The sequence below is a fragment of the Pteropus vampyrus genome, unplaced genomic scaffold (genome assembly GCF_000151845.1).
Source record: "Pteropus vampyrus isolate Shadow unplaced genomic scaffold, Pvam_2.0 Scaffold20, whole genome shotgun sequence".
Lineage (NCBI taxonomy): Eukaryota > Metazoa > Chordata > Mammalia > Chiroptera > Pteropodidae > Pteropus > Pteropus vampyrus.
The window spans coordinates 6,611,813-6,624,889 of NW_011888801.1; the positions used below are offsets into that span (position 1 = coordinate 6,611,813).

The following is a 13,077-nucleotide window of genomic DNA, read 5'->3' on the forward strand; positions in this document are numbered from 1 at the left end:
GAGCTGACCCCTTTCAGTATTTCCTATAATGCAGGCCTTGTAGTGGAGAATTCCCTCAATTTTTATATGTCTGGAAAGGTCTATTTCTCCTACATATCTAAAGAAAAGCTTAGCTGAATACATTATTCTTGGCTGGTAGTTCCTTTGACTTAATAGTATGAATATTTAATTCTACTCCTTTCTTGCTTGTAAGATTTGTGCTGAGAAGTCCAACAGTAGTCTAATGGGTTTTTCTTTATAGGTTACCATCTTCTTTTCCCTGGCTGCCTTGAGAATTCTTTCTGTCTTTGATTTTTGATAATTTTAATATAATATGTCTCTGAGAAGGCCTTTTTAGGTTGACATAATTGGGTGTTCTGTTGACTTTTTGAATTCCAAGCTCCCGTTCATTCCTGTGGTAGCTGTTATTCGCAGATCCCATGCTTAGATGTGCTGGTGTGCAGGTTGGGTGTTTTTTGTTGAATTTTTGGTGTTCAGCTTGTTGTTTCAAGGGGAGACATATGGGGACATCTCTCACTCTGCCATGTTTCTGACGTCACTCTAAACCCTTTAATATGCTGTTGAATTTGGTTTGCCAGCATTTTGTTAAGAATTTTTGCATAAATATTCATCAAGGATACTGTCCTATAGTTTTCTTATAGTATTTTTGTCTGGCTTTGGCATCATGGTGATGCTGGCCTCACAAAATGAGTTTGGAAGTGTTTTCTCTTCTTCAATTTTTTGGAAGAGCTTGAGAAGGATTGTCAGTAATTCTGCTTTAAATGTTGGGTAGAATTCTCTAGTGAAGCCTTCTGGTCCTGAGCTTTTCTTTATTGGGAGAATTTTGATTATTGATTCAACTCTTTGCTTCTTATTGGTTTGTTTAGATTTTCTTTTTCTTCATCATTTAGTCTTGGTGGGTTGTGTGTTTTCAGAAACTTATCCATTTCTACTAGGTTATCCAATTTGTCAATATACAATTGTTCATAGTATTGTAACCATTTTTATTTCTATGGCATTAGTTGTGATGCTCTCATTTTTTATTTTTATTTGAATCTTCTTTTTTCCTTTGTTAATCTAGCCAAGGATTTCTCAATTTTATTGATCTTTTCAAAAATTCAACTATTAGTTTTGTTAATATTTTCAATTTTTTTCTATTTTCTATTTTGTTTATCTTTGCTCTAATCTTTTCCTAATCTAAGTTTGTGTTTAGTTTGGGTTTTTTTTCTAGTCACTTGAGGTATAAAGTTAGATTGTTGATTTTAAGATCTTTTTTAACATACTAATATATAGCTTCTCTCTTAGCAGTGCTTTAACTGCATCTCATAAGTTTTGGTGTTATGTTTCTCATTTTCATTTGTTTCAAGATATGTTCTAATTTTTCTTGTAATTTTTTTGATCCATTGATTGTTTAAGTGTGTCATTAATTTCCACAGATTTGTGGATTTTTAAGTTTTCCTTCTGCTATTTATATCTAGTTTCATTCTATAGTGATCAGAAAATATATTTTGTATAATTTCAATATTATTAAATTTGTTAAGACTTGTTATATCTCCTTGGTGAACTGACCCTTTTATCATTATACAATGTCCTTCTTTGTCTTTTATAATAGTTTTTGACTTAAAGTATATTTTGTGTGATATTAGTATAGCCGCCCTTGCTCTCTTTTGGTTACCATTGGCATGAAACGTCTCTATCTTTTCACTTTTAACCTATGTGTGTCCTTAGATCTAAAATGAGTCTTCTGTAGACACCATCCTGTTTTTCCTTAACCATTCATGTAAACTAACTATAAAACCTCCTTCTGTTTTCAAGTGTTCTTTATTTGTTTGCTGTGTTGAAGGATATGTGCACTTTCGGTTTGATTTTATATAATAAAATCACTTCCAAAGTGGTTCTAGCAGCTGATTCTTATACCAACCCTAATGCCGATTTTTAATTTTCTTTAATTTTTATCATCCTTCCCCCACTCCACCCCCATAAATTTAGAATGGTTGGTTACCATTTGGGTGTGTACTGGTTTATTTGTATTTATTCAATTATTAATGAAACTGAGCATTTTTCCAGCAGTCTTTTCCTTTAGGGTTATGACTTCTTGTTAGACTAAAGAAATTCTTTCCTGCCCTGGAGGTCATAAATCTCATTTTCCCCTCATAAATGTAAAGCTAGGCCTTTAATGCATTAGTAATCTTTTTGTTTTAAGTACTAAAAGAAAAAATAAGATGAATACATTTTGAGGATCTAATGTACAGCATGGTGACTATGGTTATAAACATAGATTATATACTTTGAAATTTGCTGAAGATAAGTCATAAGTGTTCTCACACACAATGAAGAGTTAACTATGTGAGATGATGAATGTGTTAATTCTTGATCTTGGTAATCATTTATGATGTATATGCATACCAAATCATCACATTTTACACTTTAAATGTATACAATTTTTCAATTATTATTCAATAAAGTTGGAAAAATATTTTTCACAAAAGACAAGAAATAACAAATGTTGGTGAGGATGTGGAGGAAAGGGATCTTTGTACACTGTTTATGGCAATGAAATTGACACAACCACATGGAAAACAGTATGAAGTTCCTCAAAAAATTAAAAATAGGACTCCCATATTACCCAACAATTCTACTTCTGTATATATGTCTGAAGAAAACAATAGCTTGAAAAGATGCCTGCATTCCCAAGATCATTGCAGATTATTCGCAATAGCTAAGATATAGAAACAACCTAAATGTCCTCTGACAGATGAACAGATAAAGAAAATGTGTGATACACACACACACACACACACACACACACACACATGCACACATACAGCGAAATATTATACAGACATAAAAAAGGAAATCCTGATATTTGTGACAACATGGATGAAACTGGAGGGCATTACACTAAGTTAAATAAGCCAGAGAGAGAAAAATAAATGCTACACGGTATCATTTATATGTGTAGTCTAAAAAAAAAAAAATTGACTCATAGAAGGAGAGTAAATGGTTGTTGCCAGGGTCTGGGAGTGGGGGAAAAGGGGAGAGGTTGGTCAAATTGTACAAACTTTTAGTTATAACACAAATAAGTTCTAAGGATCTAATTTATAGCTTGGTGGCTCTAATTAATAATACTGTGTTGCATAACTGAAAAATTTGCTTAGAGTAGATCTTAATCATTCTCAGAAAAACAAAAAACAAAACCAGTAACTATGTGAGGTAATGGTTGTGTTAATTAACTTGATTATGGAAATCCTTTCACAATGTATATGCCAAATCACATTGTACACTTTAAAGATATTAAAATTATATTTGCCAATTATGCAGTACTTCAATGAAGTGGGATAAAAAAGAAAATATGGTACACACATACAATGGAAGATTATTCAGGTTTAAAAAGGGAAGACAATTCTGCCATTTACATAATAAATATGAATGGAACTGGAGGACACAAAAGGACAAGTGCTTTCTGATACACTTTTATGATAAGTCTATAGTAGTCAAATTTATAAAACCAGAGAGTGGGATAGTGGTTCATGGGCTGTGCGGAGGAGGAAAGACTGAGGTGTTGTTCAAAGGGTTCAAAGTTTCAGTTATGCAAGATCAATTAGTTCTGGAGATCTGCTGTATGGTGTAGGGCTTATAGTTAATAATACTCTATTGTATAGTTAAAAATTTGCTAAGAAGGAAATCTTATGTTAAATGCTCTTACCATAGAAACATCAAAATAAAAAAATAAGGGACAGGAGGAAACTTTTGGAGATGATGGATAAATTTATGGCCTTGATTGTCAAAATGGTTTTACAGGTGTATACTTATTCCAAGCTCATTAAGTTGTTTATATTAAATATGCACAGCTTTTTATATATCAGTCATACTCAAGGAAGTGGCTTAAAAAATGACCTTGTTGACTCTCTGAGGAGGCAGGGAAAGAACATGAGAACACTTCACAAAAGAAGATAGCATAAAGTGACTGAAAATGAGGAGGCATAGTCATCTCCGACTGGAATTGTTGGAGACTCTCTGATAGAAGGGAGATAAGAAATGGATATGTTAAGTATGCAATTCAGCAGAATTTACTTCAAGGGTAGTAAAAAGGAGTGGATCAGTGTTAATGCAGTTATTGGTTTTAGAACAGATTGAGATGTCTCTATCCCCAAGAAGTCAAGCTGGATGGGTTCCCATCATGCCATACATCTATCTATTCCCACTCCTTTACCCAGTCATTAAGCACACAGCTTGATGTGCTGGTTCAGTTCAAAATTAGGTGAAGATCTATAGTGGGTTTCAGGTCTATAGTCTGGGCCCCAAATAGAGACCAGAAATTCTCCAAGAAAATAAAATAAGCTCAGAAGTCAGAGGAAAGTACCAAGCCAGAAACAGAAGAATCAAGGTCCAAATATCAGGGAGAGTAACTGAGAACAATATTGTGGTACTCATGGAACAAGAAATGAAGTCAAGGTCATGCGCCAAGTGTTTGGAGCCAGGAAGCAAGGTCAAACAAAAGTAAATTAAGCTATTGTGGAAAGTCTAGAACTTTTGTTTTGAATGTCTACTAGCATCCAAAGTTCCCCTTATGGTCTAGCAGTGAGGAAACATATAATGACATGGGCCCACTTAGCTGGGAGTTTTCAACAGTGAGATGGGCAAGCAGCTGATGAGCCAAATATCAGAGGCTACAGAGTGGCTCTGACAGGAGTGTAGCTAATGAAGTCCACCATGGTCTGCGGGTATCACTGAGGCTGCAGTACTGCATCAGTGGCCAGCTCCCAGAGAAACCACGTGGCCATCCTGGACCTTGTCTTGGGAAGATAGGGTGTTCCGGTGCATGAAAGGCACTGTGATCACCATTTAAGATCTGATTCTTTTCACCTGTGTTGGTGTTACTGAGGAAAGCAGAGGTTATCACTGTAACATGAGTGTGGGATGGGTCATAAATAAAATTAGACTCCGTTGCAGTGGGGAGTTAGAGGAAACATCATATTATGTGTTATAATGGGGCCCCAGGGCATTGTGCTTGATAGGTAGGGAGTGGCAGTTAATGGAAACCAACTTGCAAAGAGAGAGAAAGAATAGGGCTTCTGAAATAAAAAGTCACTATAAATAAGGAGTTTGTCTAGCTACCAGGATAAGACCTGATGAGTAGGCTTTGTGAGGAGCAGAGAACCATGGTTCAATTCAGCCTACATGCTGAACTATATTTCTAGGAGGTACATGAACATTCTCGATTGGGAAAGGCTGTGTGTTAATAATGAAATAGCTTTATCATAGGGGCCCAAGTAGCTCTACTATGTGATCCTGCTTCAAAAATTACAATATAGGGAACAAAAGACCTTTTCCTACCAGCTGAGGAAATCTGGCATTATACATTCTACAGTATATAAGGAGCTGTCCCAAGAAGCATAAAAAGCAAGGATCAAGTAAGCACCACCAATGGGATGGCCAAAAAAAAAAAAAAAGGTTTGGAGACAGGGAATTGCTGGCATGGGGACCTGAGCAAAGTGTTGATGCAAGAGATGAAGTCTCAGAGATCTAGACGCAAGCAGAGATGATAGCAACAGCAGTAGGGTGGGCAACTGCCTCACAGTCACTGGAAGTTAGTTTCCTTGGAAATGGCTGCAACAGTGTATTAGCGGCTCAGTGGTCCAAACTGGTCACTAGCACAGGACAAACACCAGCTAAGAAGGTGGAGAGATGAAGAAAAGGAAGTTAAGGGAAGCCCATCCCACAAAAGGCAAGTGGGAGCTCTCCAAGATCTAGAGCAAGAAGCAACAGAGTGACCCTTCCCAGGTAGTAGCTCCCCCTGCTATAGGCTGCTCCCACAGGCTGCTGCCTCTGCAGCCCCTCTACCTGCCCCACTCCTGCCTGGAAATACCAAACAGCTCCCAGGTCTTTCCCAGTATCTGGGTACTAAAGAGGTGAAGGAAGAAGAGAAGTGGGCACAATGGTCTTCTTTGGACCTTGGGTTCCTGGATATCTGTAAAATCCAGGCAACAATGATGCTGCTTAACTCACAGGGCTGCAGTGAGGTACAGATGAGATTGTAGACTGGGGGTGCTCTAAGGTGATATGTGTGTAGTGTTAGGAATATCAGTGGCAGGTTTCCAGAACCCCGGTGGGGGTGAGAGTGAGTGAGTCAACAAGGAAGAAAACTGCCCCTTCTTAAAGAGTTCTCAGGAGACCAGGGCTGGGCGGCTCAGGTTACAGGGCACCATAAATAGCCATTGTGTGCCAAGGAAAGTCTAGCTTGCCTGGAGATCCTGGTGTCCTAGAGAAAACAACCGTGAGTGTTTCTGTCCTTGCTTCTCATTTTGTTTTGTCAATGTCCAGTGTATATCCTCCTCCCCATTTTAGGTGGTATACTGGTATTTAGGAAGGCAGGGTCTATGTAGTTCTGGTCTAGGAGGTGTGGGTGTGAGATGTGGGGAGCATAGTGGGATAATAAGATAATCTTCTACCCCTCACTCCTCTTCCTTTGCTCAGTGGGAGATTTGCTTTCTGGGCTGAAGTAGGGTGAGTGAGTGGGATGTAACATCCACCCAGACCCCAGATGCCATTGTCTGGAAGTCTCAGTGGAAAATGCAGTTCTGTCTTCTCTCTTGGTTCTCTTCCATCTCTGATTTCTTCAGAAAGAAGGGAGGTGGAGGAGAAACAGACCAGGCATTCATAAGCCTGTGTTCTAAGCCCGTCTTGGTAGCAACTGCCTGTGGGACATGGATAAACATGCTTCTCTCTCAGCCTCAAATCTTTACTTAAAAAATATACTTGACTAGGTAGCTGATTTCCAACCAATTTTCAGAGGAGTCATTTTTTCCAATAACATCTTAGTCTGAAATCTTGCATAAACTGAACACTATATGGTTTGAAGGGGCTGTGGCTCTACTCACTCCCTCTGTAGCCCCAACTAAATGGCCTCATCTGAATTATAGATCTGAAAACCCATGAGTTAGCTCTTTCCAAGGCCCCTGCCTGCTACAATGGGCTGTGGTGTCTTCTGTGCTCTCTTGAACTGTTGGGAAGAATGCCTATTGCTTTTTGTTCTTCCCTAGATTTGGGTGCAGGTCCTCAAAAAAGAGGCAGCTGCAGACCAGGGGACAATGCTCTTGCTCTGGCCTGGATTCTTCAGTGCTCATGACCGAGCCTCTGCCACAGCAAGTGCAGTGAAGCAGCTGCTGCTAGCCTGTGAATTTGCCTAGGTGTTTCTAGAGACTGCCAGGATGCCTAAAGGAGTAGTACATCCAAAAGGAAAAGAGGCTAGTGCAAAATAGGGTCCTTTACAGCCCAGAATCACTGGAAACTGGAGAAGAAGGCACTTTTCTGTTCAGGAAGTCCCTCCCCTGCCACTACCTAGGCCTGCCAGGTGATCCCCTTCTCCTTTGCACAGGTTTCTCAGGCTTTGCTCCCAGCCTCTGCAACTCCTGTGAGCTCTTTCCATGCTTATAACTTAACAGTTCCTCTCAGAGAGGAAAGAGGCCAACGTTGGGAGTGTCCGGGTTCCACATCTACCAATTTCAGTTAGTCCCAAAGTCCCTCTCAGATCATAACTGGACGCCCTATTGGACCTCGGTTCTTTCCTATCCCCACAATTACCCTTCCTTTGACTGAGCCCATCTCACATGCCCCTTCCTCCATGAGGCCCCTCTTCCAAGTCCTCTCAGGTGGTCTGGGATGGACTCTAGATGTCTCAAGATCTCACCAGCTGCTAATTTAGTATCTCTGAGAACTTTCACCTTGGTTCCATCTGGAACTTTCTTCATGGAGACAGCTCCAGGATGACATCACCTGGCAAACATGCAGCCATGTACCCATCTTGTGCTCAGGACAAACGTTACAAAGCTTTCGAGACTCTGGCTCCTTTTCAGACCAGCACTGCAGATCACCAGGGTTGGTCCATCTAAGTTAACAAATGAGAGGAAATGGGTTTGTCTTGTTGGAGCTGAGCCAATCAGCTTAATGGTACAGACAGGGAGAAGGAGGTTCACAGAGGGGAAAGGTCTTGCCCAAAGACACTCAGTGAATCCTTCCTGATGTGACAGGTGGCCTCCATGAGGAATTCTATATTCTAGCTACAGTGCTGATGGCAGTGTCCAAAAGAAGTCTAGAAGGGTCAAAATGGGGCATCTGAGAATAGGTAGATGCTGCTGTCAACCCATATCAGAGTTCTGGCTAGGTAACTGACCTCCCAGGTCAGAGGGAATGCTCAACTTGTCCCTAAACTGCTTTTAGAGTCCTGTTGCTGTCAGCCCTACAGGAGGGGAGAGGAGGTAGGGGAAGTGCCTTTTGTGACCTCCAAGAGCTGGGCTGGGTCCTAACCCATGTTCTACAACCAAGATTTTGACCTTTCTCTTTCTATTCATCTGCTTAGGCCATGATTCTCCTCCCTGTCATTGTGCTGATCCTGCTCACACAGCCTCTGAAGTCACTGGGAGCAGAAGTGAAGGCCTACTCCCGGAGAACAGCGACCAATGCCTGTACCCTGGTCATGTGTAGCCCCACGGAGAATGGCCTGCCTGGTCGTGATGGACGGGATGGGAGAGAGGGCCCCCGGGGAGAGAAGGGGGATCCAGGTAGAGTTGGGATCATGGTCTTATCTTGGTGGGAAGGGATAGGTATTGGAATTGTAACCAACCCAGCAATTCTGGGTATTCTGCTGCAGAAGCCTTGGAGATGGAAACCCACTTCTTGGGACGGAGAAGTTCCTCAGACATTCAGTCTACCTAAAACACCACTTTAACAGTTGACAAATGACTGGCTGCCCTGAATCCCCAGGTGCCTCTCTCCATCACCCAACTGTCCTGATTCCTCCCTGAGGATCTTCTGATTCCTCCCCCTCGTCCCAAGGATGAGTAAATGACTGGTATTTGGGGCCCTCTAGAACCATGATCTGGCACTTAGCAGTTGTATATTCTGATTAAATGGTGCCTGTGCAGGGTGTTAAATATTTTTAGTATCTAATAAACTCTACTGCATGAAGGGTAGGAAAGGATGATGCTCTGTGGTCTTGTACTCAAGCATGATCAAAAGGGTTTGTCCTAAATACATTATGGAGAAAAAGAAAGGGAGCTCACAATTTTTTGTCAAGCCTTGATCTTCGGTGTTCATTTGAGTAATTCATTTACTCCTCCTTCTAAGGGACGTATTAATCTCATTTGACAGGTAATAGAATTATATGCAGGGAGACTAAATGACACCCAAACTAGAAGGCGAAAAAGATGTAGGTTTCTGTGTCAGACAGATCCTTGCTTGATTGCTAGCTCCATCTCCACAGCAGGAACCCCTCTGGGACAAGCTCTCAGTGTCCCTGAGTCTCAGTTTGCTCATCTGTAGGTGGGAATAATATCTACCACACAGTGACAAATAATTGAGCCATGGCTTTATTTTTGTCGAGTCTTCAGGATAAAGTTGCTTCTTCCTGCTTTACCCATCAGGTGAATTCTCCTGAGCTTTCCAAGGGTACTATTATTAAGGGTTTATCAAAGAAATACTGTCCCATAGGGGAGTATCTGGGTCTGAATGGCACAAAGGAAGAATTCAATTATTCAGCAATAGGGATGAAGGGACCACCATGGCACTGGTTGGGGCTGTGGAGGGAGCAGCTGTGGTCTTTATCTTTCTGGAATTTGCATTTTGGTTGAAGGAGGAAGAAAACTAACAACACTGAAGCTCAAAAGAATAGGTAACATTGCCAGGCTTTGTAGATTGAGGGGCAAGTAAGCATCTGTCTTTTAAAGACAGAAAGTGGCTCCCAATGAAATGGGCTGGGGCTTGGGAAGGCCACCTGAAAGTGCACTCAGAAGAAGGGTGGTATTCAAGGTGCCAACTCTCTCTTGGAGAATTCCAGCTCTCTCCAGCCCCCGGGGGAGGGGGGCCTGAATTGAATCCCAGGGAGGGCATCCTTTCTTACAGTGGCCCTTGGACATGGAGTGTGACTGAGACCTCCCTTTCTCATGCAGGTGCCTCACCCCATGTGCATTCCAAGCCTGGCTTTGAGTTGGTGCTTGGAGAGAGAACAGCGCATAGTTGGGCCAGGGGACCAGGCTCCACACTGGCTCCTCAATTCTAGGCCCTTTAGTCACTATATTGTTTTGGGTCTGAGAATTTTCTGGAGAGCTTGGAGCTCTGCAGAATCTTGACCCAAGTAGGTCTGGGTAGGAGAGTCTGTACTTGTGACAACTGCCCCTGCAGATTCTGAAACGTGGTCCCAAGAACATACTGTAAAAGACAAGATGGACCTAAGATGAGAGATTCTTGAGAGAGGTGGATGAGGGTGCCATGGACACTGCGGTGGACCCTGCTTTGAGGGGTCGTATTTCCAGGGATAATTCCCTTAGTCTGCAGCACCTCCAAGATTCCTGCCCAGAAGAATTTAGTTAGAGGAGGGCGTGCATCTCCACAGGAGTAAAGCCACACACTTCACAGTAGCCCACAGGGCCCCTCTCTATACCTGCTGATTTCTTAGATCTTACTTCCTTCTCCTTTCCACACTGGCTTCTCCCCGGTCCCTCACCACACTCAGGCTGCTGCCTGCTCAGGGCCCTGCCACTGCTCTTTCCATAGAGATCGCTGTGCTCATTCCTCATTTTCCTGACTTTACTCACAGACTGCCTGCTCAATGAGTCCTCCTCTGACCACCCCACTTAGAAGACACTCTGGCCTACACTCTCTGTGCTTTATTTCCTCTGTGACACTTCTTCTAATCTAATAAACCATATAATGTACATTTTAATTTTTATTATGTTTCTATGCAGTTGAGTTTCAACTTCATGAGGAAAGGATTTGATTTGTTGTCTTTCTCTCACTACTATATCCCAGTGTTTATGACAGTGCCTTGTACGTAGTAGAAGCTCAACAAATAATCATGGAATGAAGGAATGTGAGATGCAAGGAGAGGAGGAAATTTAGTGCAGTTAAGGCTGGCCAAACTGCTCATCCATAAGCTTCACTTCAGGTGTCATTGGGTTCAGGCTAAGGTCTTTCGGGGGGATACCAGGATGCAAAATTAGTGCTTTGGGAGGCATGGGTGCTTGCGCTTGAGGGTGCCCCTTCCTACACCTCTGCTCTCACGGCCTCCATGGTGGTGCACCAAGGATGGGCAACCTCTTACACTCCCTTTTAGGGAGTGACTTTCTCCCTTGGTCCATCTACCTGCTGCCATCCTGGCCAGGGTAGAGCCCAAGAGAGGCTCAGCCTGGGGTCAGGGTATCTCTGCCCCTAACATATTGTACTGTTGGATATGGGATGTGGGACTCATCTTATAACCCTTGGTGCTTCGATTTCATTCTTAGTGAGGGTCGTACCTAAAAGCAGGATACAATGCCCAGCACAGAGCCTCTCAAAGATGGCAGTCCTCCACTGCCAGCACATTCCTACCCCAGGCAGACCTGGCCCCTCCTGCCTTGGGAACAGGGTTTCCAAATCTGAAATGTCACCTCTCCTCTCATGACCAGTGACTCACAGTTTAACATTCTGCTACAAAACCCTTGCAGAACAGGATCTCGTGCTAACATTTGCAACTCGTCCAGTGCTAAGCATAAAGTTATGTTTGATAGTTCGTTTTTTAGTGGACAAATAAATGAAATATTGAGGAAGTGGACAAATAAGTGAGTGAACAAGTTGGCAGTATTTTTTTCCTTTTTGCACATTGTTGTAACTAAAGCTGTTTATAGCAGCTTTAGTTACAACAACCAAAAGATAGAAGCAACACCAATGTCCATCAACTGATGAATGGCTAAACAAAATGTGGTCCATCCATGCAGTGGTGCATTGTTCAGCTATGCAAAGGAATGAAGCACTGAGACATGCTACAAAGTGGATAAACCTCAAGAACATCACTCCAAGTTTAAAAAGTCAGACACAAAAGGTCATATATTGTATGATTCCTTTGATATAATATATCCCAACTTGGTGACAGAGACTGAAAACAGAATAGTGGTAGCCAGTGGCCGGGCGGGGGTGGGGTGGAGAGTGGGAAGGGGCAGAATAGAGAACAATTGCTAAATTGCGATGAGGTTTTCTTTGAGAGCGATGAAATGTTTTTGAACTAAATAGAGGTGGTAGTTGCACAACATTGTGAAGGTGCTAAATACCACTGAATTGTTTACTTTAAAAAGGTTAATTTTATATTATATGAATTTCACCTCAGTTAAAAAAAGAATAACCAAACACAGAATTGGGTATAAAATTCTTAAAATATTATTAACCATTTGTTCCTTTTAGTCTTTTTGGGTAAATCTTATGTAATTTCAGGCTTAGGCAGCCTTGCATGAGGTAACATGTCTTTTTAAAAAATGTTTGGTTACTTTTCCAATAGAAAAAGAATGTGTGGTCACTAAACATAAAGTAAAAGAAGAAAATTAAAATTACTGTAATCATGCCACTTAGAAAAAACAACTGTTAACACTTATGACTTTCCTGTGATTTTTCTAATGTGTATTACATGTGCACACATTCTACAATGTGAGTACATATTTATGAAACAGAATTATATTGAACATAATATTTATAACATCCTTTTATCACTTCATGATACATTAAATAATAATTCAGTCTGTTTTTTATAGTTTCAAGAGAATGTTACATAGCTTTGCTATTTTATTTATTGAGATATAATTGATATGTAACATTATATTAGCTTCGGGTATACAACATAATGATTCAATATTTGTATTTATTGTGAAATGATCACCACAGTAAGTGTAGTCAACATTCATCACTCATAGTTACAACATATTTTTCCTCGTGATGAGAACTTTTAAGATGTATGCTGTTAGCAATTTTCAAATATACAATGCACCATTCTGAATATTAAATACCCAGGACTTATTTATTTTATAAATGGAAATTTGTACCTTTTGACCATTGTCATCCATTTTGCCCACTAGCTCTCACCTCTTGTAACCACCAATAATCTAATCTCTGTATCTATGAGGTGGGATTTTTTGTTTTGTTTTTTAGAATCCACATATAAGTGAGATCATACACTATTTGTCTTTATTTGTCTAACTTATTTCACCTAGCATAATGCCCTCAGGATTTACCCATGTCGCAAAGGGCAGGATTTCCTTTTTATGGGTGAATAATTTTCCATTGTGTGTGTGTGTGTGT

The 13,077-nt window shown here is 40.9% G+C and overlaps 1 protein-coding gene across 1 annotated transcript in view; it reads left to right on the forward strand.

Moving 5' to 3' along the window:
• The window catches only part of SFTPD (surfactant protein D), a 32,451-nt gene that overhangs the window by 13,206 nt on the left and 6,168 nt on the right, over nucleotides 1-13,077 (forward strand). Inside the window, exon 2 of the mRNA XM_011355328.2 lies at nucleotides 8,339-8,540. Coding sequence (XP_011353630.1) covers nucleotides 8,342-8,540 — 199 coding nt within the window. The 5' untranslated portion in view covers nucleotides 8,339-8,341. The remainder of the gene's footprint in view (nucleotides 1-8,338; nucleotides 8,541-13,077) is intronic.